The sequence below is a fragment of the Columba livia genome, chromosome 9 (assembly GCF_036013475.1).
Source record: "Columba livia isolate bColLiv1 breed racing homer chromosome 9, bColLiv1.pat.W.v2, whole genome shotgun sequence".
Taxonomy (NCBI): Eukaryota; Metazoa; Chordata; class Aves; order Columbiformes; family Columbidae; genus Columba; species Columba livia.
The window spans coordinates 4,970,785-4,998,464 of NC_088610.1; the positions used below are offsets into that span (position 1 = coordinate 4,970,785).

General features: G+C 61.5%; 4 protein-coding genes across 6 annotated transcripts; 1 reads left to right on the forward strand and 3 right to left on the reverse strand.

Annotated features, from left to right (window-relative positions):
• Nucleotides 1-1,379: 1,379 nt before the first annotated feature.
• Nucleotides 1,380-11,857, forward strand: ECEL1 (endothelin converting enzyme like 1). 3 transcript variants are annotated; one of them, XM_065072828.1, is made up of 18 exons: nt 1,380-1,807; nt 3,270-4,159; nt 5,864-5,932; nt 6,083-6,193; nt 6,711-6,803; nt 7,142-7,266; nt 7,698-7,920; nt 8,074-8,172; nt 8,268-8,342; nt 8,816-8,919; nt 9,124-9,182; nt 9,348-9,399; nt 9,526-9,593; nt 9,676-9,800; nt 10,065-10,130; nt 10,330-10,425; nt 10,827-10,903; nt 11,144-11,857. In XM_065072828.1, exons 2-18 carry the CDS (start codon nt 3,416-3,418, stop codon nt 11,241-11,243), a joined length of 2,286 nt encoding a protein of 761 aa, XP_064928900.1. In that variant the 5' UTR covers nt 1,380-1,807; nt 3,270-3,415; the 3' UTR covers nt 11,244-11,857. The 3 variants fall into 3 exon arrangements, with proteins under 3 accessions (XP_064928900.1, XP_064928899.1, XP_021136300.2); XM_065072827.1 differs by having other exon boundaries at nt 1,380-1,618; XM_021280625.2 differs by having other exon boundaries at nt 1,381-1,717.
• Nucleotides 11,858-11,980: 123 nt separating this feature from the next.
• Nucleotides 11,981-18,273, reverse strand: LOC102087604 (intestinal-type alkaline phosphatase). The gene is made up of 12 exons (XM_005513244.3): nt 17,948-18,273; nt 16,369-17,831; nt 15,697-15,813; nt 15,467-15,582; nt 15,042-15,216; nt 14,696-14,868; nt 14,358-14,492; nt 13,265-13,337; nt 13,047-13,179; nt 12,735-12,928; nt 12,486-12,596; nt 11,981-12,400 (listed from the first exon to the last, which is right to left on the reverse strand). The coding sequence occupies exons 2-12, from the start codon at nt 16,436-16,438 to the stop codon at nt 12,117-12,119; spliced, it is 1,581 nt and encodes a 526-aa protein (XP_005513301.2). The 5' UTR covers nt 16,439-17,831; nt 17,948-18,273; the 3' UTR covers nt 11,981-12,116.
• LOC102087425 (intestinal-type alkaline phosphatase) lies at nt 18,270-23,480 on the reverse strand. The gene is made up of 11 exons (XM_065072829.1): nt 22,731-23,480; nt 22,137-22,253; nt 21,907-22,022; nt 21,472-21,646; nt 21,141-21,313; nt 20,921-21,055; nt 20,757-20,829; nt 20,539-20,671; nt 20,227-20,420; nt 19,978-20,088; nt 18,270-19,892 (listed from the first exon to the last, which is right to left on the reverse strand). Exons 1-11 carry the CDS (start codon nt 22,909-22,911, stop codon nt 19,609-19,611), a joined length of 1,692 nt encoding a protein of 563 aa, XP_064928901.1. The 5' UTR covers nt 22,912-23,480; the 3' UTR covers nt 18,270-19,608.
• Nucleotides 23,473-26,372, reverse strand: LOC102094747 (intestinal-type alkaline phosphatase-like). Its single transcript, XM_065072831.1, has 9 exons — nt 25,837-26,372; nt 25,586-25,760; nt 25,311-25,483; nt 25,067-25,201; nt 24,920-24,989; nt 24,671-24,803; nt 24,366-24,559; nt 24,100-24,216; nt 23,473-23,891 (listed from the first exon to the last, which is right to left on the reverse strand). The coding sequence occupies exons 1-9, from the start codon at nt 26,344-26,346 to the stop codon at nt 23,605-23,607; spliced, it is 1,794 nt and encodes a 597-aa protein (XP_064928903.1). The 5' UTR covers nt 26,347-26,372; the 3' UTR covers nt 23,473-23,604.
• Nucleotides 26,373-27,680: the final 1,308 nt, after the last annotated feature.

The following is a 27,680-nucleotide window of genomic DNA, read 5'->3' on the forward strand; positions in this document are numbered from 1 at the left end:
CCCCCCCCTTCCCATGTGCATCCATCATGCTCCCACCAAGGTGCCAAGCGAGACTTGGGGCCCGGTAAGTGCAGTTATGGGGAGGCTGGTGTGTGGCACCCAGCCCTGTGCCCCCCCCCTCCAGCCAATCGCCCCGGGTGAGCAGCAGGGTTGGCACCCTGTGCCCACCCATGAAGCAGAATGGGTCCCGGTGCCCTTGCACCTGGCTGGTCAGGGTGCCCAAGGGAGGGGTGTCTCTCTGGTGAGGTTCAAGGAGCCCCTCTGTCCTGGCGTGTGCCCCAGGAATGTTTTGCTGTAACGCCCAAGTGTGTGTGAGTGTGCCAGGGTCCGTGTTCCTGTAACGGGAGCTGGACAGCAGCGCATGTTCACGTATGTGTATGAGGGGACAGACAGCGCATGTATCTGTACTCATGTATGTTGGTGTGCACGGGTGTACCTGTGATGTTTGCGTGTGCCGCTGCCTGCGTGGTGGCTGTTGCACGTCCCGGTGCTGCAGTAGGCACCTTGCCCAGGCCATGCCCAGCACCCTGGCACTCCAGCACTGGAGAACACAGCCTGTCCCAGCCCGGGCAGGGAGGGCTGTGCCTGAGGCCAGCCCTCGGTGCTCAAAGGACAAAGACAGTGGGTCCCACACCAGCTGAGACACCTATCCCATGCCAAGCAGTGTCCTCATGCTACGTATAGCACAACACCCAGTACCTGCTGCCTGGGGCTCCCACCCCATCACCCAGGAAGAGCCAGGGACGTTTCTGAGCACCCAGGGCTGCGCAGGCACAGTGGGCAAGGCTGGCAGGGCACCCCAAGCACGGCAGGCAGGAGAGCTGCGTGGGGCTGGGATACACAGCCTCTGCGGGGGGCTGCCGCGAGGGGTGGGAATAGCTGGGCTATAAATCTCCTTGCTGGGCCCCCCCGTGGCAGAGCAGCTCACGATATTTATGTTGGGGATTTATCTGCAATGCAGTTTAATATTCCCGGACCTTTGCATGTGTGTGTTTGTATGTGAGTGCATGGCCCCCACCCCATGCCACCCTGTGCCACCCCAGTGCCCACCCTCTCACTCGAAGCCTCCCAGGCTCCATCTCCTGCCCACCCACATCTCTTGCCTTTTGCACCCAACCTGGCAATACAGACGGGACGGGCACCCCAGGGTGCCCAGGCACGGCGGGGGGTGACGAGCTTCTGGCATGCGCCTGGCACAGGCCGCCGGCCGTACCCACCTGTGCCCCTCCTGGGTGCCAGGCTGCCGGGGGGTGGCAGTAGGTTCCCCGAACGGGAGTGCCAGGCGAAGTGGCACTGCCATCCCTGTGCCAGCCCGCAGGGATGAAGGGCCCGGGGACCCCCCTATCCTGCTTCCCCCAGGCGGGGATGAGGTAAGGCTGGCGGGTGGCACAGGGCTGCTCAATTTGCATAATAATCTCGTTAATGGAGCCTGGCCTGCGGGAGAGCCGGGCTGGAGACGCCACCCCCTCCCCGCCCCGCTGCCTCCCTCCGGCCCCGCAGCTCCGCCAGCCGCGGCGCGGGGCGCGGAGCGGAGCGCGGGGCGCGCAGCCGGACGGGCAGCGCCGGACCGGCCAGCCAGCAACCCCGGGCAGCCTGCTGACATCCCCCGAGCAAGCCGGTGAGCATCCCGGAGCATCCCCCGCGCATCCCGAGAGCGTACCCGAGCATCCCGGGCAGCGTCCCTCGAGCATCCCGGGAGCATCCCCCAAGTGCCTCGGTGAGCAAGCGGTGAGGGAACCCCGAGCACCCGCGGACATCCTGGCCAGCATCTCGGGCAACATCCCCTGACCATCCCCCGAGTACCTCGGTGAGCAGCCCGGTGAACATCCCCGGAGCAGCCCCGGGAGCACTCCCTGAGCCTGCCGGGGAGCACCCCGTGAGCATCCTCCTAAAATCCCGGGCATCATCCCGGGGAGCACTTCCCGAGCATCCCCCGAGCATCCCCTGAGCAACCCTAGACCATTCCCCGAGCACCACGGGTATCACCCCGGTGAGCACCTCCCGACCACCTCCCGAGCACCCCGGCAAGCACCTCCCGAGCACCCCGGCAAGCACATCCCGAGCATCCTGGGCAGTGTTCCCCGGGCGCTCCCGAGCACCCTGGGCAGCATCGCGGGCAGCATCTCCCGAAGACGCCGGGCAGCCCCGCCGCAGCATCCCAGGCAGCCCCCCCGCCCACCCCGCGCCCCGCCGCGCCGCACCGTGCCCGCTGCCGGCCCCGCAAACTTTCCGGCGGCGGCGGCAGCTCCGCGGCTCGAGCAATGCCGGGCTGCGGCACTGGGGCACAACTTTGCCCAAGTTGCAGAGGGAGTGGGGGCTGCGGGACTTGGGGGACACCGCCACGGGGATACCAGCCACCTCCCGAGCGGCTCTTTGTCCCCAGCGTGTCCTCCCCCATCTGCAAATCCAGATTTCATTCTGAACTGAGCAAGGATTGGGGTCCCCTTTTGAAGCATCCCCCCACAACATATCTGTGCACCCACCCTCCTTATCCCTTGGGCAAACGCCTTCCTCCCTGGCACAGCACCCCTGCCAGAAATCTGTGCCCATCAGGCACCAGCTAGAGGGTTGGATGGATGGTGGGGGGGATTTGCTTTGAGATGTCTGTGGTGTCCAGGTTCCCCCCCCCCAGACCGGAATTAACTTTGCACATGCATCATGCACCGCACCACAATTTGACACAACGCAATGCAACATGGTGCACCACGACCCACCCCAACACAATGCAATGCCGCTCGCCACGGTACAACGCAACCCAATGCGGTGCAGGGCCATGCAACCTGATCCAACCTGCAACACCCCAACCCAATGCCTTGCCCCATAAATCTACCCAAAGCCACTCTTGGCAAACTGCTCACCCCCCTCTGTACTCCACCCAAAGGGACTGACAGCCCTGTGGCTTCCCCAGGCTGGGAAGGGCTCTCATGGTGCAACATGAGGCTGGGCTCACTGGACCACCCCCCATGCCCACTCGACATGGGTGCTTTTGCTGGGTGGGCGTGGGTTATGTGGGATGGAGCTGTGTCAGGGGCTGAAACCTGCCTGGGGTCGTGCAGGCAGGACCCTGTCTCGTGACCAGAGGGACTGGCAGAGGGGACATGGGGTAGAGATGCCACTGAGGTCCTAGTGCTGGGCACAGTCCCAGTGGCACCAGCAGGGCATACAGGCAGGGCTGGCAACGTAGGTGGTGATGACAGCAAGAAGCAAACGCCCCCCCAATCCTTGCTCCTCCCAAAACCCCCCTCAACCACCTCCTCTGCCTTTTCCAGGATCTTCCTGACACAGCCAGGCACCCTCCACCACCTCCCCACTGTGGGCATGCCTTCAGCATGAACCGTGGGGCACCCAAACCTGTCCCCCACCTGCCCTGAGCTCCCTTCACCCGTGCTGCCTGTGGGGAGCCCAGTCGCTGGCCATGGAGAAGACTTACTCATTGACGGCCCACTATGATGAGTTTCAGGAGGTGAAGTATGTGAGCAAGTACCAGAGCGGGACCCTGCCCAACGGCTTCACCCTCCAGCTGGGCACCGGGGCCAAGAAGCGCCGGGGAGGGCTGCCGCGCTGGAGCCGCCGGGAGGTCTGCCTGCTCTCGGGGCTGGTGTTCGCTGCTGGGCTCTGCGTCATCTTGACGTGCATGTTGGTCCTCAAGTACCTGGCTGCTGAAGGGGACAGCTACTGCTTGGAGGGGTGCCAGGAGAAGAAGGCCTTCCTGCGGGCATCCCGCTTCCTCAGTGCGAACATGGATGCCACCATTGATCCCTGCCAGGACTTCTACTCCTTCGCCTGCGGTGGCTGGCTCCGGCGGCACGGCATTCCCGAGGACAAGCTGGTGTACGGCACCATCGGAGCCATCGCTGAGCAGAACGAGGCCAAGCTGCAGGCGCTGCTCAGCCGCCCCGTGCGGCGTCGAGCCCCCGCCTCGGCCGAGAGGAAGGTCAAGGAGTTTTTCCGCTCGTGCCTGGACCGGGCTGAGATCGATCGGCTGGGCCCGCGACCCATGCTGGAGGTCATCGGGGAGTGCGGTGGCTGGGATGCCCCCCCAGGCCGTGGGGACCTCAATGAGCTGCTCTACAAGACACAGGGGGTCTACAGTGCCGCTGTGCTCTTCTCCCTCACCGTCAGCCTGGACGAGAGGAACACCTCCCGCTACGTCATCCGGGTGAGGGCACCCTGTCCCTAGGGCTGCTCCCCGCTGCCACCTGCTTGTGCTGGTGACCCCCCCAGTGACACCATCCCTGTTGTGGTGGCACTGGGCGCTTGCCCTGTGTGTGGGCTTGGCTGCAGCAAGCTGCTGGGCTGGGGACAGACCCTGTCCCTGAGGACACCATCATCTCCCCACTATGGGACATCTGCGTCAGGCTGCCCTGGGGTGAGGGTGACAACCTCAGGGACAAGGCTGGGGACATGGGCAGGGCAGTTCAGCCCACCTGGGTGCTGCAGGCAGCCTAGCAGGGCACCAGGGTTTCTGGAGTGCTGACAGCCGAGCCCCTCACCTTGGCATCCTGGCTGCCATCTGTACACAGAGGGAAAAGCCTCGGCGGTGGCCGAAGCTTGCCCCCCAGCCCCACAGCACTGTGCCAGGATGCCAGGGCATCTGCCCATGGCTTTGTCAGCCTTCCCCACACCTGCCAGCCCATGTCCCTCATCCTACAGTGCCACCAGGGCTTTTTCTGTGTGTCCAAGCCTCAAGCACCCTTAGTGGCTGTGGGAGTGTGGTGGTGGGCATGGTGGGGGTACAGCAATGACCTGCTGGGGACACCAAGGTGAGCACAGTGAGGGATACGGAGGGCCATGATGGATGGCACAGCAGTGGGGGACATGGTGGGGTGGGCGTGGAGGGGACATGGGGTGTGGGCGCAGCGGGGACATGGTGGCATGGTGGGGACAAGGTGCTGGGGATGGTGATGGCACTGGGGGGGACACAGCGGAGGGGATGAGCTGTGAGCTGGTGGGGCTGTGAGGGGTGTGCGAGGCCGTGCTGGCGGCCACGCGTGTGTACACTAGAGGGAGCGAGTGTCACAGGGAACGGCGTGGAGGGGGGTGAGGCTGAGTGGGAGGTGCAGGTGTGCGTGGGGTGTGGCGGGGGGCGTGGGGGCAGGTGGGTGTGACAGGGCTGGTATCAGTGGTGTGTGTGTGCCCGGGGTGAGTGTGACGGGGGATGTGAGGAGGCTGGGGAGGGGGGGTATATGTGGCAGTGCCTTTGTGGGAAACCAAACGGGGGGTGAGGGGAGAGGGTGTGGAGAAAGGCTGGGGGTACATGTGGGTGTGCACATGGGGGGGCTGGTGCGGCGGGAGTAGGGTGGAGGAGCCAGAGAGAAAAGGGGGGGGTGTGCATGGAAAGGGGGGTAAATTAGATGGAGCACGTGTAGGAAGGTGGCGGGGTGAGCATGCACAGGTGTGTGTCAGGAGCAGTGAGTTACAGAGATATGTGTCTGTGTTTACACATGTGTGTTTCAGGCATATGTATGTATTAGAGCAGAGGTGTCACACTCCTTTTCACCGGGGGCCACATCAGCCTCGCGGTTGCCTTCAGAGGGTCGAATGTAATTTTAGGACTGTATAAATTTAATTACTTCTACATTTATACAGTCCTAAAATTACATTAGACCCTCTGAAGGCAACCGCGAGGCTGATGTGGCCCGCTGTGAAAAGAGGTTTGACACCCCTGTATTAGAGGCTGTGCTTATAACTACAGGGTGGCCCAGGGCTGACCCACCACACTGCCATCCCACAGATCCTGAGTCACCAGGACACCCTACGATATGGGGGAGGCAGAGGGTGCCTTGCCAGGGCAGGCTGGGGTTGCACCTTGCTCAGCACAGCAGCCCCCTGCTCCTCACCTACTGCCCCCATCTCCCCTCAGATCGACCAGGATGGGCTGACGCTGCCAGAACGGACTCTTTACTTGGGGCAGGACGAAGAGAGTGAGAAGGTGAGGGTGACCACCGATGCTGCTGGCATGGGGACACAAGGAGAGGGAACAGCACCCAGCAAGGGTGGCAGATGGAGGGTGACCCACCATCATCAGATCTGGGGCTGGGGTGCCTGTGGGTGGCACTCAGTGTCCCTTTCCTTGGCACAGATCCTGGCTGCGTACCGGGTGTTCATGGAGCGGCTACTCACCCTCTTGGGGGCTGAGCATGTGGAGCAGAAGGCCCAGGAGATCCTGCAGCTGGAGCAGCACCTCGCCAACGTGAGGGGGACACCTGCCCTGGGTGCTGGGGTGCCCCTGCCCAGCCCTTGGGCACCCCAGTCACAGAACTTTTGGAATCTCCATGCCTGGTCCTTCGGGACCCCATCTTCATCCCCTTGGGAACCTCTGCTCCCAGCCCTTGGGGACCTTCATGCTTGAAGCCCTTGAAGATCTCAGCCCCTTGAAGTCTCCATGGCAGAGCAGTCCCAACATCTTGGGAAGCCCCTGTCCCAGCCCTTGGGACAACCTATCCAGCCCTTGGAGAGCCCTCTGTGCAGTCCTTGGCAACCCACTCCAGGCCCTTGATGACCCAATGCCCAATTCTGGGGGACCCCTATGCCCAGCCCATGGGTACCCCAACTCCTTGAGGACATCAAGCGCAGCCCTCAGGGCCCCACTGACAGCAAGATGGGAGGGTTGTGGATCAGCAGCCCCTGTTGCCCCAGACCTGTGCCCGTCCCTGGGCCACCCCCAAGGCAGGCAGCGGGATGGTGACAGCTGTGCCCACCCTGTGCAGATCACGGTGTCTGAGTACGATGACGTGCGGAGGGATGTCAGCAGCATGTACCACAAAGTGACGCTGGGCGAGCTGCAGCGCATCACCCCGACGGTGAGTAACCCTGATACCCAGCCTGCCACCCTATATCCCCCATCTGCCCTGCATGTCACACTTGTTCCTGTCTCCCTGCTCCATGTTCCCTCTTGCTGCCAATCCCATGTCCCCAGGGCCAGCCTGCACACTAGGTAAGCCAACACAAGCCCCAGCACAATACCCCAGTGTCCCCAGAAATATCCTCGTTGCTCCCAACCATACAAGTCCACTTGTATGTATGTACCTGAGTGGGAAGGGTTGGTGGGAGGCTGGAAAGCCTGGATGGAGTTTCCTTCATGGTGGCATGGAGTTGGGGGGTGTCCTTTGCCTTCCCTCGACGGTGCCCATCCTGGCAGCTCAAGTGGAAGCGCTTGCTGGACCGCATCTTCCATGACAACTTCTCGGAGGAGGAGGAGGTGGTGCTGCTGGCCACCGACTACATGCACAAGGTGTCCGACCTCATCCGTGTGACACCCAGCAGGTGAGGGGGGGCTGGCACCCCCCAGCCCCTGCACCTTTCCCAGCCTGGCAGGGGGCTGGCAATGGGGTGGGCACAGACTGGCTGCAGCTGGTCCCCCCACCATCGCCACCCTCCTGGGGAGACCAGGCTGGGGAGGGGGCCTCCTGGGAAAGCCCCTGGAAGAGGTCACTGTCGTGGGCCCCACAGCACCCTGGTTGTGACCAGCCACCTGCTGAGACTCCCCCATGCTAGATGTCACCAGACTGATCACACAGCAGGGAGGGATGTGATGCCAGCCCATCCCTGAGACGCCACAGGACATAGTCACCCCCCATGGCCTGCCTGGTCCCCAGGCAGCAGTGTCCCTACCCAGGCACAGGGTCCCCACCCTCCCCATGTGCCTGGGGACATGCCCACTGTTGTGGGGAGCCTGATCCTGACCCCATTACCAGGATTCTTCACAACTACATGCTGTGGCGCATCGTGGTGGTGCTGAGTGAGCACCTTTCCACACCCTTCCGCGACGCCATCCACGAGCTCTCCAAGGAGATGGAGGGCAATGAGAAGCAGCTCGAGCCAGGCAAGATCTGCCTGAGCCAGGCCAACAAGCACTTCGGCATGGCCCTGGGTGCCCTCTTTGTGGAGGAGCACTTCTCCTCTGCCAGCAAAGCCAAGGTAGGTGATGCTGCCTGTGGGCATGAAGCCACTGTGTCCCCCTTGTCCCCTTGCTGAGGTGCCTGCCAACCACTCGGCACTCCCCTGAGGACTGGCTGGCAGGGTGATAGGTGGTAAGGATGCTGTGCCAGCACCTGTGATGACCTGCCACAGGTGCAGCAGCTGGTGGAGGACATCAAATACATCCTGGACCAGCGCCTAGACGAGCTGGACTGGATGGACGAGGAGACAAGGAGAGCGGCCAGGGCCAAGGTAGTGGCCCCCAGCATGGACCCCTGCCCTTCCCTCCACCATGGCCTGGGGGCATCAGGATTGGGGGCCTCATCTGCTACTCGTTTTGCCCACAGCTCCGGTACATGATGGTGATGATCGGGTACCCTGATTTCCTCCTGAAGCCGGAGGCCATCGACAAGGAGTATGAGGCAAGTGGTGGCCCAGGGCCACCCAGGGGTATGGACACATGGAGGGGAGAGGTGGTTCCCCCACCTGCCTCAGGGTCTGTGAACACCAGGGTGGGTAAATGCTACCTTAAAACAAGCCACCTCCTAGTAGGTCATTGTGCCCACCACTTGCACAGCCACATGGGCAGTGCCATGCTGTCCCTGGGGTCCTAGATAATGTCCCCTTCCCCACATTGCACCCACCTAGAGCTCATCGCCATCCTCAGCAAGGGCTGAGGGTGCCTCTAACCCTGTGTGGCTCAGGGACCCAGAGGTGACGCATATGCAGCCACCCACGTGGGCACACAGAACAGGCCATGAGGACTCACTCATGCCACATCTAGCCCAGGGCCACAACCCCACACCCTCGGTCTCCGAAGCTCACAGGGGTGCCCCAGTCCTGCTCCTCACACCCTTGGGGCTCGCATCCCCCTGACAGGGCCATGTCCCCCCAGTTTGATGTGGATGAGAAGACCTACTTCAAGAACATCCTCAACAGCATTGCCTTCAGCATCAGGCTCTCGGTGAAGAAGATCCGGCAGGAGGTGGACAAATCTGCGTGGGTATCCCCTTGCCCTGGGGGGTTACTGGGCGCACTGCATGGCCCCACCGATGCCCCACATCCCCATGCCTGGTTGTACCCCACAGGGTGCAAGCAGGAGGGCACAGGGCAAGCCAGGAATGTCTGCCAGCTGTGTGAGGGGGTGGCATTTCTGTGCTGCCTGGTGTCCCCACAGCCTGGCACCACTGTCTCTCCTTGCAGGTGGCTGCTGCCTCCCCAAGCGCTGAATGCCTACTACCTGCCCAACAAAAACCAGATGGGTGAGGCATCATCCAGCCCCTGGGACTCAGCACCCCCAGGGCAGTGGGTGTGGGGAGAGCCCAAGCAGGGGAGCACAGTGCTGGGTCGCCTGGTGTCAGGGGATTCTGCAGGTGGGCACCAGGCAGGGTGACACCCCCAAATGCAATGCTCTTCTTTGTCCCCAGTGTTCCCCGCGGGCATCCTGCAGCCCACCCTCTACGACCCAGAGTTCCCACAGTGAGTGTGGGGCCGCAGCACGCGTGGGGGGTGCCAGGGTAGGGTATGGGGGTGCCAGGTCCTGGAGCCACCTATGTCCCTGCCAGCACCGTGACCTCCACTCTCACCTCTGCTCCCCCGCAACAGGTCTCTGAACTATGGTGGGATCGGCACCATCATTGGACATGAGCTGACCCATGGCTATGATGACTGGGGTGAGTCACCCCTGTTGTGTGCCAGGGCGGGAGGTGGGTGGGTGTTCCTTGGCGTGACCAGTGGAGGTGATGGTCTTGTCAGGAGGACAGTATGACAGGCACGGGAACCTGGTGCACTGGTGGACGGAGAGGTCGTACAGCAAGTTCCTGAAGAAGGCGCAGTGTATTGTCAACCTCTACGACAACTTCACCGTCTACAACCAGCGGGTGAGCCTCTCGCCCACCGGGCAATGCCCAGGTACACGCTGCCCCATGGAGGGATCCTGCTTGCTCCATAGCTGGAGCTGGGTGCCCGCAGGAGAGCACAGCTCTGCCCTGCCCTGAGACCAACAACTCATCACACCTCAACCTGGAAATGCCTCAGGGCCCTGGGTGGGGGAAACTGAGGCACAGCCTTAGTGCCAGGGTGGGGAAGGGGGTTGCCTAACTGAGAGGAACATCTCTGCTCACTCTGTTAATCTCTCTCTGCAGGTGAATGGCAAACACACGCTGGGGGAGAACATTGCAGACATGGGGGGGCTCAAACTCGCTTACTACGTAAGTGTCCCCCCCCACGCTAGGCTGTCACAGCCGCAGCAGGGCCATGGGGCACCTGCTGATGCCATCCCCACTGGATGGGAAGGAGACCCCCCCCATCCCCACCTTGATCCCTGTATCAGGGACTGGGCATGATGCTGCTTGGGCTGGGGGTTTGAGGGGTGCCCAGGCTGTTCTGAGGGCACCCCTTCTCCTCCAGGCCTACCAGAAGTGGGTGCGGGAGCATGGCCCTGAGCACCCCCTGCACCACCTGAAATACACCCACGACCAGCTCTTCTTCATCGCCTTTGCCCAGGTGAGCCCCTGCCCTCCCCACACGGCATGCACTGGGGTGGGGTCATGCTCTGTGGGGCCTGTGGCTCAGCTCCATCAGTGGGTCCTGGGCTCAGCCCTGCAAGGAGCAGCCTACACAGCCTCGCTGCTCCTGGTGACCCTGCAATGACAAACGTGTCCCCCTCATCACCTCCGGACACCACACGATAACAAATGCACGTGATCCTGCAGCCAGGCAGCTCACAACCCCAGGAGACCCTACAATAAGAGACATGCCCCTATGCTCTCACAACCCTTCTATACCACACACACAGGTTCCCAGGAGACCCTGCAGTAACAAACACAAACACATCGTGGGCTCTGGTGGGTGTTGGGACCTGGGATGCCCCGTCCACTGATCCTTGGGGTCCTTTCTCCTCACAGAACTGGTGCATTAAGCGACGATCCCAGTCCATCTACCTGCAGGTGCTGACAGACAAGCATGCCCCAGAGCACTACAGGTACCAACTGGCCCTGAAATGGGGGGAGCACGGGGGGTGCCAGCTTTCCCAATGGCTGGCAGTGGTGTGCAAAGTGACGTGGGCACCCTTTGGGGTGCTGACACCAGCAGCTCTGGGTGCTCGTCCCAGGGGACAGGGTTGGAGTGCTGCTGGGGTGAGCTGGTGCCCCAAGTGGGGTGCATGGCAGCAGTGGGGAGGGCAGGGGGTGCCTGGCTCTGAGTTGTCCCCCTCTCCTGGCAGGGTCCTGGGCAGCGTCTCACAGTTCGAGGAGTTTGGACGGGTTTTTCATTGCCCCAAGAACTCACCCATGAATCCGGCGCACAAGTGCTCGGTGTGGTGAGGCCGATCCCCTCCCTGGCAGCCTGGCACCCCCCGGTTCCCATCCCTGCCCATGTGCCACCCCGTGCCCAATCCCTGCCTGCCCCCATCTTTCCCCCTACTCTCCAGGGAAAGGGGGCACCCTGGGTGATGAAGGGGGTCACTCTCCAAAGACAGGCACCCACTGGAGGGGTGGAGGCAGTGGGGAGAGACTTGGGGTGGGCATGAGCACCCACCCAGAGACAGCTGCCTCCTGCCCAACCCCACCCTACCCCATGCCCTGCAAACTAGGGGGCGCTGAGTCCTCATGGAGGAACTAGGCAATGCAGGGCAACCCCCTCAGGCACCTGTGTACCCCCTCTTCTGTCCACCCACCCCAAACCCTTCACCCACCTCTACCACAGAGAGTGAACCAGGGATGCCACAGGGCTGCTGTGCCAAAAGACTCCCCTGCCCAGTGCCAACCCTGGCACACCTGGCCAGCTCTGTCCTGTCCCCACATCTGTCCCAGCAGCAGGTGGACGACACCAGCTGGGCTCAGGGCCGGGCGATGCCAGCCTGCCTCAGGAGCACAGGGACATGGACATCCGCTGTATTTTTCGCTGCTGTTTATTGTCAATAAACCACTGAATACGCCGGGTTCTTGCAAGTGGCTGAGGGACACATGGGGATGGCAGCAGCAGGAAGCATCCCCAACCCTGTCTCACCAGTGTCACACCCCACGTTTATTAACCACTGAGCACCCTGAGCAGGAGTCTAGAGTCCTCCTGTGTCTGGAGTTTGGTGACCCATGGCTGCTGCATCAGGACCAGGGATGCTCCAAAGAGCTGCCAGCCACCTATGGGTGCTGCAGCCATGGGGAGGGGGTCCCATGGGGTGCCCCAGGGCTGTGGGGTCAGTGGAAGAGGGGCAGGAGGAGGGTGGGCAGGAGGATGGTGGGCAGGAGCAGGGGGACAGCGCGGGCGCTGGCGGCAGAGACGGTGTTAGAGGTGCGCTGGCGACAGTCAGTGTAGGGCTCGAGGCAGGCGGCGTAGGCCATGACGTGGGCGATGTAGGTCTGCTCCTGTACCCCGTGGAAGAGGTAAGCCATGGGGCCCTTGGCCAGGATGGCCACATCCTCGCCACCGTGTGTCTCAGAGATGAGGGGCACAGCCGCCTGTTGTCTGTAGTTGAAATTCACTGGAGAGGGCGAGAAGCGGGTGAGGGGAGCTGCAGGGAAACCCAGCCCCGTCTCACTACCTGGCCACGGTCTCTGTGCACTCACTGACTGTGGACTCATCCACATCAGTCCGGTTGCCTTCCACGTAGCCTGGCCCGTTCCCGTAGAGGATGGACGTGTAGCTCTTCCCATCAGCAGCTTCGCTGGGGGCCAGACCTGGGGAGGGGGCAATGGAGGGGAAGAATCAGCCAAGAAACCCCCGTGTCACCCCTCTGGCTGCAGCCAGGACACCCAGAGCTGGCAGTGCCCAGCATGGGGCCGTGTGCTGCTCTCAGCAGCTGGGCAGAGCTTTACCGAAGATGGAGGAGCCGCGCAGGGTGTAGCCACCAAAGGAGAAGACGTGGGAGTGGTCGGCAGTGACAACAGTCAGGGTCTCTGCCTCATCTGTCACGATGCCCGCCCGTTCGATGGCCCGGTCGAACGCCACCGCATCCGTCAGCGCCTTCTGGGCTGCCCCTTCGTGGTGGCCGTGGTCGATTCTACCGCCTGCAGACGGACACCCGCGGTGGGCTGGGGACCACCGGCAGCACCCCAACCCTTACCCCCACCCTGGGATGTGGGACTCCCCCCCTTGCCCACCCCGAGAACACTGGCCCTGACTTATCTTCCACAAAGAGGTAGAAGCCATTGGGGTTTCTTTTCAGGATGGTGATGGCCGCTTCTGTCATCTCGGCAAGTGACGGGTCCAGATTGGTGTCACGCGCCATGTCATACGTCATGTCCATGGGTTCAAAGAGACCTGGGAGGGGACACATTGGGCACAGCCTCAGCACCTGCACGTGTCCTAGTGGATGCTGTTTCCCGCCATGTGAGACATTTGTTACCCATCAAATAGTTCACGTTGGGGTCAGCAGCAGCAGCCAGCATCTCTGTCCTGTTCCAGACATAGCGGGCACCCTGTGAGCAAATCCCAGGGTTTGGTCACAGAATCACAGAGTCACAGAATGTCAGGGATTGGAAGGGACCTCAAAAGGTCGTCTAATCCAATCCCCCCACCAGAGCAGGAACACCCAGATGAGGTTACAGAGGAAGGTGTCCAGGCGGGTTTGAATGTCTGCAGAGAAGGAGACTCCACAGTCCCCTTGGGCAGCCTGGTCCAGGCTCTGCCACCCTCACTGACTGTAGTTTCTTCTCAAATTTAAGTGGAACCTCTTGTGTTCCAGTTTGAACCCATTACCCCTTGTCCTACCATTGGCTGTCACCGAGAAGAGTCTGGCTCCATCCTCCTGACACTCACCCTTTATATATTTATAAACATTAATGAGGTCACCCCTCAGTCTCATCCAAGCTCAAGAGCCCCAGCTCCCTCAGCCTTTCCTCACACAGGAGATGCTCCACTCCATCATCTTCGTTGCCCTGCGCTGGACTCTCTCCAGCAGTTCCCTGTCCTCCTGGAACTGAGGGGCCCAGAACTGGACACAATATTCCAGGTGTGGTCTCACCAGGGCAGAGTAGAGGGGCAGCAGAACCTCTCTGACCTACTGACCACCCCCTTCTAATTCAGCCCAGGTACCATTGGCCTTCCTGGCCACAAGGGCCCAGTGCTGGCTCATGGTCACCCTGCTGTCCCCAGGACCCCCAGGTCCCTTTCCCCTACACTGCTCTCTAATAGGTCATTCCCCAATTTATACTGGAACCTGGGGTTGTTCCTACCCAGATACAAGACTCTACACTTGCCCTTGTTATATTTCATTAAATTTTTTCCCCGCCCAACTCTCCAGCCTGTCCAGGTCTCTGGATGGCAGCACAGCCTTCTGGTGTGTCAGCCACTCCTCCCAGCTTCATGTCATCAGCAAACTTGCTGATAGTACACTCTATTCCTCATCCAAGTCATTGATGAATGATGGATGTCAATGAATGTCCAGTCCTGTGCCTGGGGCTGGTGGACAGAGGACCATCCCACCATCTGTCACCCACCTGTCGTGCCTCCAGCCACATGTTGATGAGGTTATTCCCGTCCCTGCGCACCCCGTTCATGAGAGTAGAGTTGGGATACTCAGGGTCTGGTGTTCCTGCAGGGGTCATGTAAATCCGACCACCCCCCATGATCACCTGGAGGGGACAAAATAGGCAGTATTAGCAGGGGTGACCAGGAAGGGTCTCCAGCTCCTCCCCTGACACGGTGGGATGCACAGGGCTCTGAGCAACCTGATCTAGTTGAAGATGTCCTTGCTTATTGGAAGGGGGATTGGAGTAGATGACCTTTGAGGGTCTCTTCCAACCCAAATGATTCTATGATTATATAGGCAACTCACATTGATGTCGACATTGTGGATCAGCTGCCAGGCGATGTCCTTGCAGCCCTGGCTCCGGGCCTCCGCGGGCATGCTGGCATCCGCGTACCAGTCGCGATCCACCACATGGGCGTAGGTCCCCGAGGGTGACGCATGCTGCACCCGTGTAGTCGTCACGATGCCCACTGCCTTCCCTGCCATACCCCCACCCATGAGGCTTCATGAAGGGTGAGCAGGGCAGGCCATGGGGTCCCCACCATAAAGCCCCAGGATGCTCACAGTGGGGCAGCCCCCCCAGTGTGATGCTCCTTGTCCCTGTGGGATACCCCCAGCCTGGCCAGCCCTGCTGCCCCGTGTCCCCCATTACCGGCTTTGCGGGCTCGCTCCAGCACTGAGATCACCTCGTTGCCAAAGGTTGTGTTACACTGGTGGTAGCGGGCAGCTGCGCTCACCCCAATAGTCCTGTAGTTGGTCTTCACCCCACAGAGATAGGCTGTGGCTGTCCCTGCACTGTCGGGGACCTGACGATCCACATTGTATGTCTGCCAAGGACACGCAGCAAGTTTAGGTCAGGGGGTGGTTGGCAGAAGCAGCAGGCAGGGGGCCTCCATTCCACCTGCACCCCTTGCCATGCTCATTTGTTTACCCAAGGACCAGTGCGGGATGGGCAGGGACCCTATGCACTCCATAAGTGCATCCCTGGGGTGCTTCTGTGCCAGCAGCCCCATGAGCAGCGCTTTGGTCCCCTGCCCAAAATCACCCTGCTCCCTGCCCAGTGTGGTGGAGATTTACCTTAGAGAGAGCCACGTAGGGGAAAGTATCCATGGCGAGGGGGGTCTCAGGGCCCAGATTTCCCTTCTGCTGTCCCTTTAGGATGCGGGTGGCTGTCATAGTGGGGATCCCGAATCCTGAGTGAGGAGAGGAGGTCCCAGTCACTCTCTGGACTGGCTGTCCTTGCTGCATCCAGCTCTCTCTGCAGCAGTGACACCAGCCTGCCCGCCACGGCTGTCAATGGGACTCACCATCCCCCAGGAAGATGATGAGGTTTTTGGCTTCTCTTATCCTGGGCTGGATGTTGAAGGAGGCCTGGATGGCTGCGGCTGCCTGATTGTTCCAGAAGGACGGGTTCTCCTCCTCCACTGAGACAAGGCAGCACCCGTCAGTCCCAGCTTGTTAGCACCCACGTCCCTGGGGCACCCACATAATCCCTGGGACACCCACATTGACTCTGGGGCACCCACATCCCTCTGGTACTCGCTCCCTGGGCATCCCCATGCTGGGGTCTTCTCTGACAGGGACCCAGTGGGTCAGGGTCCAGTTTGGGGTGGGGAAAGGCCATTTGGGCTTGGACTCACTGCCTGGCCCAAGGGTGCTAGGGCAGCAAAAAGAGACAGGATGGTGGAGTTCCCTGGCACCTGGGATGGAGCCAAATTTGGGTTGAGGAAAGGCTATAGGCACTGCCCCCAGAGCCCTCAGCCCAGAAATAAGCAGGAAACTGGTCTTCCAGGAGAAAACTGGATCAAGGTCCTCAAAAAAGCAGGGTAACCCTTAGCAACCCTTGCAGAGTCAGGCAGGCACTGCTTCCCTCCCCAGACACTCACTGTGCCCGGCCAGGCTCGTGCCCTGCTGGATGTCCCACTTTCCTGGCACCCACTACAGCCAGACTGGGCACCCGTCCCCATCCTCGTCCCCACCTGGTATGACAGCAGCGCTGGACCCTGCCCAGAGGCCCAGGCAGAGGGTGAGGGGTGCCAGGAGCTCCATGGTGAGATCCGGTAGCCCAACGCCACTGGCAGTGTCCACAATTCTAGCAGATCAGGGGAGGGACTTTGGACCAGGATCACAGGGTGCATGCAGGGGTTCAGCATGTCTCTGATAGTCTGGTGTTCTGCTGGGCAGCCAGCACAAAGGCCACGGGGCTGGGCTCAGGCAGCTCCTCGAGCACATCATCTTATTGCTGGGGGGAAAGGACAGACTTGGGGTGCATACAGGTGTTGGGGGGCAAGAGGATGGGAAGAACCTGTCTATTGTCATTGCCTGCCCTGGCTGTGGTACTGCAGTGCCAGACAGAGGGATGCCCTGGCTCTGGGTGCCACAGGCAGCCCTGAACATCAGACCTGGGGCAAGAGGGGTATTGGGAGCACCCACATTCAATCGTGCACTGCACAGACATTATCTCTGCCCAGCAATTTATGGAGCAATAAATCCACTGATATGGACTAAAACTTTGTTCGTTGCTCAGCCCTTCCTGGGTGGGTATGAACCCTGATGCCTGTCAAAGCTAGGAGGGACATGCAATGCCTTCACCCAGTGTTCATCGCCTCTTTCACCCCAGTGCCTCCAGTGCTGGTCCCAGGGTGGAGAGCTGGCAGCTACAACAATATAGGGAAACTGAGTCACGGGGCAGCACCTTAGGAGACGTCTGCTACTGCAAACACTTGATCGGCAGATGGAGGCAAACAACCCATGTTTACTGCATCCGTTGATCCTGGCTCCCATTGCAAGGCTGTACACAGGACCATTGCCATAGAGGATGCTGGTGTATGCCCGCTTGTCCTTGGCTTTCTTGGGGGCCAGCCCTGGCACAGGGAAACACTTGGTCACTCCCTGTCCCATACAGGTACCTCTCCCCAACCCCCACCTTGGACAGCTCAGACTCGGGTGGGAGCAAAAGGGAGAGGTGGGAACAGGGATTCTCCCCACCCCTCCAGGGACCCACCAAAGATGGACGTGCCACGCAGTGTGTTGCCCCCAAAGGTGAAGACGTGGGAGTGATCGGCCATCACCACGGTCAAGGTGTCAGCGGGGGAGGTGAGCTCGCCCGCCCGCGCCACCGCCCGGTCCAGCATGACAGCCTCCATCAGCGCCTGCTTGGCCCGGCCGCTGTGGTGGCCGTGGTCGATCCTGCCGCCTGCACGGGGAACGCGGCCGTCACCCCTGCCTGCTTCCCTGGAACACCCACCTGCTCCCAGACCCGCATCCCACCCCAGCTCCAGCCACGCTGCCCATCGGGGCTACTCATCTTCCACAAAGAGGAAGAAGCCGTTGGGGTTCCTGCGCAGGATGCGAATGGCCTTTTCCGTCATCTCCACGATGGAGGGGTCTGTGGAGGCGTTGCGGTTCAGCTCGTACTGCATGTCCTTGGGCTCAAAGAGGCCTGGGAGAGTGGGGTGGGAGGTGTTCATGCTGGGGCTGCTTTGTGCCCCCACCAGCATCCCAGGAGCGGGAAGGATGAGGAGGCATTGCCGGTGGCAGAGCCAGTGATGCTCTCACCCATCAGGTGGCTCACAGAGTCATCCTCGACCGCATCCAGGCCCTTCTTATCCCAGACGTAGCGGCCGCCCTGCCAGCGAGAACAGAGCCGGTGCCAATGGCACATGTCCCGTGCCCAGCATCGTATGTCCTGCACCCTGGCACGGTACCTGCTTGGCACTCAGCCATTTGGCAATCAAGTCCAGACCGTCCTTTCTGATACCGTTCTGGGACGGGTCCTCTGGGTCTGGAGTCTTCTTGGGGGTCATGTACACCTGCCCACTGCCCAGGATCATCTGCCAGGGAGTGGGGAGAGCGGCCACCCCATGCTGCTCACCCCAGGTCCTTCCCCCCCCTGCCTGTGTCCAGGGTGGGGGGACAGCCCTTTATGGCCCTGCCCTCTGCCGCCAGAGGGCTGAGACGATGGGCTGATAACATTCAGGGACTATCTCCCAGCCCTGCCCAGGGCCTTCAGCCCTCCCTGGGGCCATCCCTGCCCCCAGCAGCCAGGGAGGACCTTTAGCCCCTCCCTGGGGACCGGGACACCTCGGGGCCCCCAGCTCCCACGCTGGCAGCTGCTGTGGGACCCCGGGGGGCGGCAGGGAGGGCGCAGGGCAGGGTGTTGTTTTTGCAGACAGGTTGAGCTGTGTCAGGCTGGATTGGTCTTGTCTTCCCCAAGACAAAGCCGAAGAGGGGGACACCGGCTGAAGGGATCTGGGGAGGACAACTTGCCTTTGGTGTCAGTGTCCTCAGATCCCCTTTCCCAGGGGCTGGGGACAGGGGCATGGCTGGGGGTACCAGGGCAGGATACGGGGCTCAGCCCTTCAAGGAGCACCCTGTACAGCTCCACTGCTCCTGGTGAACCTACAATAACAAACGTTTCCCCCTCATCACCTCCAGACACCCCCAGTAAAAAATGCACATGATCCTGAAGGCAGGCAGCTCACAAGCCTGGGAGACCCTACAATAACAGACATGCCACTGTGCTGTCCCAACCCTTTTATACCACACACACAGGCTCCTGGGAGATCCTACAATAAGAAACACAACCAGGGCATCGCTGCCCATCATGCCCCAGTGAGTGCCAGTACCTCGCAGGCTCTGGTGGATGTTGGGACCTGAGATGCCCCATTCACTGATCCTTGGGGTCCTTTCCCCCCGCAGAACTGGTGCATTAAGCAACGATCCCAGCCCATCTACCTGCAGGTGCTGACAAACAAACACGTTCCCGTGCCAATAGCCCCCCTGGTGCCCTCCGCCAGCCCCGTCCTGTCCCCGTATCAGCCCTGGCAGCAGGTGACACCATCAGCTGGGCTCAGGGCTGGGCGATGGCTGTCTGCCCCGGAAATGTAGGGACACGGATGCCCGCTGTATTTTTCACCGCCGTTTATGCTCAATAAACCACTGGATACACCGGGTTTTATGCAAGAGGCAATGGCTGAGGGACACGTGGGGACGGTGAGCAGCAGGAAGCATCCCCAGCTCTGTCCCACCAGTGTCACACCCCACGTTTATTAACCACTGAGCACCCTGAGCAGGTGATGTGGGGTCCCCCCGTGCCTGGGATTTGGTTCCCCATGGCTGCTTCACCAGGACCATGGATGTTCCAAAGAGCTGTCAGCCACCTATGGGTGCTGCAGCCATGGGGAGGGGTTCCCATGGGGTGCCCCAGGGCTGTGGGGTCAGTGGAAGAGGGGCAGGAGGAGGGTGGGCAGGAGGAGGGTGGGCAGGAGCAGGGGGACAGCGCGGGCGCTGGCGGCAGAGAAGGTATTAGAGGTGCGCTGGCGACAGTCAGTGTAGGGCTCGAGGCAGGCGGCGTAGGCCATGACGTGGGCGATGTAGGTCTGCTCCTGCACCCCGTGGAAGAGGTAAGCCATGGGGCCCTTGGCCAGGATGGCCACGTCCTCGCCACCATGGCTCTCGGATTTGAGGGGCACAGCTGCTTGCTGTGTGTAGTTGAAATTCACTGGAGAGGGCAAGAAGAGGGTGAGGGGAGCTGCAGGGACACCCAGCCCCATGCCACCACCCGGCCACGGTCTCTGTGCACTCACTGGCTGTGGCCTCATCCACATCAGTCCGGTTGCCTTCCACATAGCCTGGCCCGTTCCCGTAGAGGATGGACGTGTAGCTCTTCCCATCAGCAGCTTCGCTGGGGGCCAGACCTGGGGAGGGGGCAATGGAGGGGAAGAATCAGCCAAGAAACCCCCGTGTCACCCCTCTGGCTCCAGCCAGGACACCCAGAGCTGGCAGTGCCCAGCACGGGGCCATGTCCTGCTCTCAGCAGCTGGGCAGAGCTTTACCGAAGATGGAGGAGCCGCGCAGGGTGTAGCCACCAAAGGAGAAGACGTGGGAGTGGTCGGCAGTGACAACAGTCAGGGTCTCTGCCTCATCTGTCACGATGCCCGCCCGTTCGATGGCCCGGTCGAATGCCACCGCATCCGTCAGCGCCTTCTGGGCTGCCCCTTCGTGGTGGCCATGGTCGATTCTACCGCCTGCAGACGGACACCCGCGGTGGGCTGGGGACCGCCAGCAGCACCCCAACCCTTACCCCCACCCTGGGATGTGGGACTTCCCCCCTTGCCCACCCCGAGAACACTGGCCCTGACTTATCTTCCACAAAGAGGTAGAAGCCATTGGGGTTCCTTTTCAGGATGGTGATGGCCGCTTCTGTCATCTCGGAGATGGACGGGTCCAGTATGGGGTCACGCACCAGATCATACGTCATGTCCATGGGTTCAAAGAGACCTGGGAGGGGACACAGTGGGGACAGCTTCAGCACTTGTATGTGTCCTAATGGCTGTCAAGTTCTGGCATGTGAGACGTTTGTTACCCATCAAATAGTTCACGTTGGGGTCAGCAGCAGCAGCCAGCATCTCTGACCTGTTCCAGGCATAGCGGGCACCCTGTGAGCAAATCCCAGGGTTGGGTCTATGGATGTACAGTCCTGTGTCTGGGGCTGGTGGGCAGAAGACCATCCCACCATCTGTCACACACCTTCCGTGCCTCCAGCCACATGTTGATGAGGTTATACCCATCCTGGCGAATCCCTCTTGCCGACTCATCGTTGGGATACTCGGGGTCTGGTGTCCCTGCAGGTGTCATGTAAATTCGACCACCCCCCATGATCACCTGGAGAGAATAAGATGGGCACATCAGCTATAAGGGTGCCTAGAGAAGGTCTGTCCATGCTCTACCCCCAGCGATGGCCACTCACATTGATGTCAACGTTGTGGACCAGCTGCCAGGCGATGTCCTTGCAGCCCTGGCTCCGGGCCTCCGCGGGCATGCTGGCATCCGCGTACCAGTTGCGATCCACCACATGGGCGTAGGACCCCGAGGGTGACGCATGTTGTGCTCGTGATGTTGTCACGAAGCCCACTGCCTTCCCTGCAATCCCCCCACCCATGAGACCTCATGAAGGGTGACCAGGGCAGGCCATGGGGTCTCTCACCATAAAGCCCCAGGATGCTCACAGTGGGGCAGACCCTTGTCCCTGTGGGATTCCCCCAGCCTGGCCAGCCCTGCTGCCCCATGTCCCCCATTACCGGCTTTGCGGGCTCGTTCCAGCACCGAGATCACCTCGTTGCCAAAGGTCGTGTTACACTGCTGGTAGCGGGCAGCCGCGCTCACCCCGATGGTCTTGTAGTTACCCTTCACCCCACAGAGATAGGCTGTGGACGTCGCTGCACTGTCAGGGACCTGACGATCCACACTGTATGTCTATCAAGGACAAGTACAAGGCTTAGGGTGGGAATGGTTGGCAGAAGCAGCAGGCAGGGGGCCCCCATTCCACCTGCACCCCTTGAGCTGCACCCCATGAGCTCACTCGCTCCTCCAAGGACCAGTGCAGGATGGGCAGGGACCCTATGCACTCCATAAGTGCATCCCTGGGGTGCTTCTGTGCCAGCAGCCCCAGGAGCAGCGCTTTGGTCCCCTGCCCAAAATCACCCTGCTCCCTGCCCAGTGTGGTGGGGATTTACCTTAGAGAGAGCCACGTAGGGGAAAGTATCCATGGCGAGGGGCGTCTCAGGGCCCAGATTTCCCTTCTGCTGTCCCTTTAGGATGCGGGTGGCTGTGAGGCTGGGGATGCCAAAGCCTGAGTGAGGAAAGAAGGTCCCGGTTGCTCTCTGGACTGGCTGTCCTTGCTGCATCCAGCTCTTTCTGCAGCGGTGACACCAGCCTGCCCGCCACGGCTGTCAATGGGACTCACCATCCCCCATGAAGATGATGAGGTTTTTGGCTTCTCTTATCCTGGGCTGGATGTTGAAGGAGGCCTGGATGGCTGCGGCTGCCTGATTGTTCCAGAAGGACGGGTTCTCCTCCTCCACTGAGACAAGGCAGCACCCGTCAGTCCCAGCTTGTTAGCACCCACGTCCCTGGGGCACCCACATCATCCCTGGGGCACCCACATCATCCCTGGGGCACCCACATCCCTGGGCATTCCCATATTGGGGCCTCTTTTGACTGGAACCCAGTGGGTCAGGGTGCAGTTTGGGGTGGAGAAAGGCTATTTGGGCTCAGACCCACTGCCTGGCCCAAGGGTGCTAGGGCAGCAAAGAGACATGATGGGGGTGGTGGGATGGAGCCAAATCCATGGCAACAGGAGGCTATAGGCACTGTACCCAGACCTCTAGCACAGAAACAAGCAGGAACCTGCCCACCCAGAAGAAAATTGGATCAAGGTCCCCAGAAAAGCAGGGGTAACTCCCATTAACCCTTGCAGAGCCAGGCAGCCCCTGCTTCCCTCCCAAAACCCTCACTGTGCCCAGACACGCTAGGCACCCATCCCCATCCTCGTCCCCACCTGGGATGACAGCAGTGCTGAGCCCTGCCCAGAGGCCCAGGCAGAGGGCGAGGAGTGCCAGGAGCTGCATGGTGAGATCCGGTAGCCCAACGCCACTGGCAGTGTCCACAATTTTAATAGATCTGGGGAGGGACTTTGGACCAGGACCAGCCCACGCAGGGTGTGTGGAGTGGTTTGACATGTCTCTGATAGTCTGATGTCCTGCCGGGCAGCCAGCACAAAGGCCATGGGGCTGGGCTCAGGCACTTCCTTGGCCCATCATCTAATTGCTGCTGGGTGGACAGAGAGATTTGGGGTGCAAACAGATGCTGGGGGGCAAGAGGATAGGCAGAACCTGGCAGATGTCATTGCCCACCCCAGCTGTGGTACTGCAGTGCCAGACAGGGGGATGCCCTGGCTCTGGATGCCACAGGCAGCCCTGAGCATCAGACCTGGGGCAACAGGAGTATTGGGAGCACCTGCGTTCACTTGTGCCCTGAGTAGACCTTATCTCTGCCCAGTACTTTCCACTGATGTGGACTAAAACTTTGCTCCCTCTTGGTGAGGTATGAACCCTTGTGCCTGTCAAAGCTGGGAGGGACATGGACTCCCCTCGCCTGCACTTCATAACCTCCTTCACCCCAGTGCCTCCAGTGCTGGTCCCAGGGTGGGGAGCTGGAAATCACAACCCTCTGGGGAAACTGAGTCACAGGGCAGCGCCTTAAGAGGTAACTGCTTCCACTGCAAACCCTCGCACGAAAGATGAAGACAAACAACCTATGCTTTATTTCATCCCTTGATCCTGGCCACAGTGGACCTGGCTGCCAAGACCCTTGATGTGGCAGCTGGGGATGGCAGGGCAGCCTGGATAGAAGTGGGGCTTGGCCAGGGGCATTCAGCCCCCCACCACGTGGGCAGCCACACAGAGGGCCAGGAGGGCGAGCAGGGGCTGTGGGGAGCACTGGGTGCCATAAGAGGCCCTGCGGGCTGCCCCGCACTGGGGGCCGGCGGCATATGGCTCGAGGCAGGCGGCGTAGGCCATGGCGTGAGCGATGTAGTGCTGCTCCTGCACCCCGTGGAAGAGGTGGGACATGGGGCCCTGGGCCAGCACCACCACGTCCTCCCCACTATGGGTCTCCGTCTCCAGGGGCACCGCTGCCTGCTGCCTGTAGTCCTTGTCCTCTGCAGGGCACAGGAGAAACGGCGTTGGGGGCAGCAGGCTCCCCTCCCCGCTGTAGGGTTGGGGGGTGCAGCTCCCATTACCCGGGCACAAGGACAAGTCACACCCAAGTGACTCCTGAGTCATATGGTGGCACAGGGACCCCGTGCACCCCAGTGTTCATGCTCAGGGGATGCTGCCCCCACCACCCTGTGCCCCACAGGCTCCTACCTGCAGCGGGGAGGCTGGCAGCCGGGCGGCCCCCATCACGGATACTGTAGCCGGGACCATTGCCATAGAGGATGCTGGTGTATGCCCGCTTGTCCTTGGCTTTCTTGGGGGCCAGCCCTGGCACAGGGAAACACTTGGTCACTCCCTGGTACCTCTGGTACTACAGGTACCTCTCCCCAACCCCCACCTTGGACAGCTCAGCCTCCGGTGGGAGCAAAAGGGAGAGGTGGGAACAGGAATTCTCCCCACCCCTCCCGGGGACCCACCGAAGATGGACGTGCCACGCAGTGTGTTGCCCCCAAAGGTGAAGACGTGGGAGTGATCGGCCGTCACCACGGTCAAGGTGTCAGCGGGGGAGGTGAGCTCGCCCGCCCGCGCCACCGCCCGGTCCAGCATGACAGCCTCCATCAGCGCCTGCTTGGCCCGGCCGCTGTGGTGGCCGTGGTCGATCCTGCCGCCTGCACGGGGAACGCGGCCGTCACCCCTGCCTGCTTCCCTGGAACACCCACCTGCTCCCAGACCCGCATCCCACCCCAGCTCCAGCCACGCTGCCCATCGGGGCTACTCATCTTCCACAAAGAGGAAGAAGCCGTTGGGGTTCCTGCGCAGGATGCGAATGGCCTTTTCCGTCATCTCCACGATGGAGGGGTCTGTGGAGGCGTTGCGGTTCAGCTCGTACTGCATGTCCTTGGGCTCAAAGAGGCCTGGGAGAGTGGGGTGGGAGGTGTTCATGCTGGGGCTGCTTTGTGTCCCCACCAGCATCCCAGGAGCGGGAAGGATGAGGAGGCGTTGCCGGTGGCAGAGCCAGTGATGCTCTCACCCATCAGGTGGCTCACAGAGTCATCCTCGACCGCGTCCAGGCCCTTCTTATCCCAGACATAGCGGGCGCCCTGCCAGCGAGAACAGAGCTGGTGCCAATGGCACATGTCCCGTGCCCGGCATCATGTCCTGCACCCTGGCACAGTACCTGCTTGGCACTCAGCCATTCGGCAATTAAGTCCAGGCCATCCTTTCTGATACCATTCTGGGACAGGTCCTCTGGGTACTCGGGGTCTGGAGTCTTCTTGGGGGTCATGTACATCCGCCCGCCACCCAGGATCACCTGCCAGGGAGTGAGGAGCTGCCACCCGCACCACCACAGCCCTGCAGCTCAGCAGAGCCTCCCAACATCCCTGGTGTCCCCTCCCACCCATGCCCACTCCCTGGCTCACATTGATGTCCGTGTTGTGCACCAGCTGATAGGCAATGTCCTTACAGCCGTCCCGCAATGCCTCCTTGGGCATGTTGGTGTCAGCATACCAGCTCCGGCTGGCTGAGTGGGCATAGGCTGCACCAGGGGATGCATGCTGCACCCGCGTGGTTGTCACGATGCCCACCGACTTGCCTGCAGTGTGAGCAAGGGATTATGGAGACCCCATCCAGCCCTGCACGGCATGGGATGGCTGTCCTTGCCACACTATCTGACAGGGTTGCCACTGCCCTGTACCTGCCAGCCTGGCCCTGTGCAAGATCGAGTCCACCTCGTTGCCAAAGGTGGTGCGGCATTTGCCATAGACGGCCGCCCCACTCAGCCCCAGCGTCTTGGCGTTGGCCTTCACCCCGCAGAGGTAGGCTGTGCCCGTGCCAGCGCTGTCAGGCACTTGCCGGTCAATGGTGTAGGTCTGGAAGCAAGTGGGGAGCACTGAGGTTTTGAGCAGGGGCAAGTTGGCTGCCCGCCCCCAGCGCTGCCCCACTCACCTTGGCCAGGGCCATGTGGGGAAAAGTCTCCATGGCCAAGACACTCTCCTCACCTGAGCCACCAGCCAGTTGCCCCTTGTAGATGCGAGCAGCCGACACTGTGGACAGCCCCATACCTGCAGGCAGGGCAGAGCCATAGGGTGGGCAAGGGGTCGGCATCAGAGATTTTTCTGCTCTCCCCAGGCATTGCCTGGGGCCAGTCGGAGAGGAGGGGACCTGCACCAGCCCCACCTTCTCACCAGCCATGTCCCTTGGCTGCTGTGGAGCAGTGGGGCGCGGCTGGGACGTGTGGGACTCACCGTCGCCCATGAAGAGGATGATGTTTTTGGCTCGCTGTGCCAGTGGCTGCAAGGCCAGGGCTGACTCCAGCCTCCTCCTGGCCCCTTCGTTCCAGTAGTCCGGGGTCTCTTCAGCATCTGGAGGTGAGAGCAAAGCCAAGGGCATGCAGGGGCACCGGGCACCCTGAGGGTCCCTGGGAATACCCTGTCCCCGCGGGAGCAGGGTGAGCATCTCTCCCCTGGGTGAGTGTGGCTGCTCTGAGCTGCCTCTGTAGCAGCCTTAGAGAGTGACAAACCACCCCAAGCTCCCAAGGTGGGCAGGAGGGTTTGCCCTCCCTGATATCCCACAGGGAGGTGACAGCGTCCCCAGAGACTCACGAAGAAGTGGCACGAGCCCCAGTGCCCCCACCAAGCGCTCACACCCCCGGTACCACATGTCCCCGCTCCAGCTGTCACCTGAGGCAGCAGCAGATGGCCCGGCGAGGAGGCAGAGGAGAAGGCATGTCCCAGCAGAGAGCGGCCACCCCATGCTGCTCACCCCAGGTCCCTCCCCAAATGCTGCCTGTGTCCAGGGTGGGGGGACAGCCCTTTATGGCCCTGCCCTCTGCCGCCAGAGGGCTGAGACGATGGGCTGATAACATTCAGGGACTATCTCCCAGCCCTGCCCAGGGCCTTCAGCCCTCCCTGGGGCCATCCCTGCCCCCAGCAGCCAGGGAGGACCTTTAGCCCCTCCCTGGGGACCGGGACACCTCGGGGCCCCCAGCTCCGCTGGCAGCTGCTGTGGGACCCCGGGGAGCAGCAGGGAGGGCGCAGGGCAAAGTGCTGTTTTTGCAGACAGGTTGGGTTTGCCTTGTCTCCCTCAAGACAAACCTGAGGGGGATACTGAGCTGAGGGATAGCAGGGAGGACATCTGCGCTTTGGTGTCAGTGCCCTCAGATCCTTTCTCCCAGGGCACACATCACATGCTGCCTGTCAGGCCTTGGGGCAGCCGGTGCCAGCAGAGCTCACAGCGAGGTCCCAGCTGCAGCAGGGAACAGCCCTGCATCACCAGCACCCAGCGAGGAGCGGGAGACCCAGGGACGAACAGGCTGCTCCCACCCTCTCCCACGTCCACAGCTGACATCCACACGTGGTTGCACCACGTCACCTGGAAGGACGCCGCCAGCAGCACAACCCCTGGGGACTGCACATGACCCTGATGGCTTTCATGGCTTGCCAGCTCCCAGGGAGTGGGTTGTGCCCAGCCCTGACCTGCCCCATGGCCCAATCACTTATCCGGAGCAGGGCGCCCTCCCTGCATGGCACGATGGATCCATCCCTCGCCAGACATCAATCCCTCCACCAGCTGCCGCTCCTGGCTGCCTGTCCCCTTGGAGGTGATGAAGCAGACACTGCCAGAGCAGTGCCTGCCACCAGGGACAGGCTGCAGGGGAGCAGACGTCCACCCGATCCCCCGCGCCACGGTCGATCACAACCCAGGGCTGTGGGAGGCTTTCACAGCACCTGGGAAGTGACAGGCAGGGGAAGGCACAAGGCTGCCGGGGAGAGGAGTTATTGCTGGGATTC

Excerpts from the sequence above, each read along its gene's own strand:
- ECEL1 (XM_065072828.1), top strand. The coding sequence starts at position 3,416 with ATGGAGAAGACTTACTCATTGACGGCCCACTATGATGAGTTTCAGGAG. Across the intron at positions 6,194-6,710 it reads TGGAGCAGCACCTCGCCAAC|ATCACGGTGTCTGAGTACGA; the intron begins GTGAGGGGGACA and ends CACCCTGTGCAG. Across the intron at positions 7,921-8,073 it reads CCTCTGCCAGCAAAGCCAAG|GTGCAGCAGCTGGTGGAGGA; the intron begins GTAGGTGATGCT and ends GACCTGCCACAG.
- LOC102094747 (XM_065072831.1), bottom strand. The coding sequence starts at position 26,346 with ATGCTCACCCTGCTCCCGCGGGGACAGGGTATTCCCAGGGACCCTCAG. Across the intron at positions 24,560-24,670 it reads GGCTTCTTCCTCTTTGTGGA|AGGCGGCAGGATCGACCACG; the intron begins AGATGAGTAGCC and ends CGTTCCCCGTGC. Across the intron at positions 24,217-24,365 it reads GCGTGGCACGTCCATCTTCG|GGCTGGCCCCCAAGAAAGCC; the intron begins GTGGGTCCCCGG and ends TCCCTGTGCCAG.
- LOC102087425 (XM_065072829.1), bottom strand. The coding sequence starts at position 22,911 with ATGTCAAACCACTCCACACACCCTGCGTGGGCTGGTCCTGGTCCAAAG. Across the intron at positions 21,056-21,140 it reads TCCACAACGTTGACATCAAT|GTGATCATGGGGGGTGGTCG; the intron begins GTGAGTGGCCAT and ends TATTCTCTCCAG. Across the intron at positions 19,893-19,977 it reads TGTGGATGAGGCCACAGCCA|TGAATTTCAACTACACACAG; the intron begins GTGAGTGCACAG and ends TGCCCTCTCCAG.
- LOC102087604 (XM_005513244.3), bottom strand. The coding sequence starts at position 16,438 with ATGGAGCTCCTGGCACCCCTCACCCTCTGCCTGGGCCTCTGGGCAGGG. Across the intron at positions 15,583-15,696 it reads CATCATCTTCCTGGGGGATG|GATTCGGGATCCCCACTATG; the intron begins GTGAGTCCCATT and ends CTCCTCACTCAG. Across the intron at positions 12,401-12,485 it reads TGTGGATGAGTCCACAGTCA|TGAATTTCAACTACAGACAA; the intron begins GTGAGTGCACAG and ends CGCCCTCTCCAG.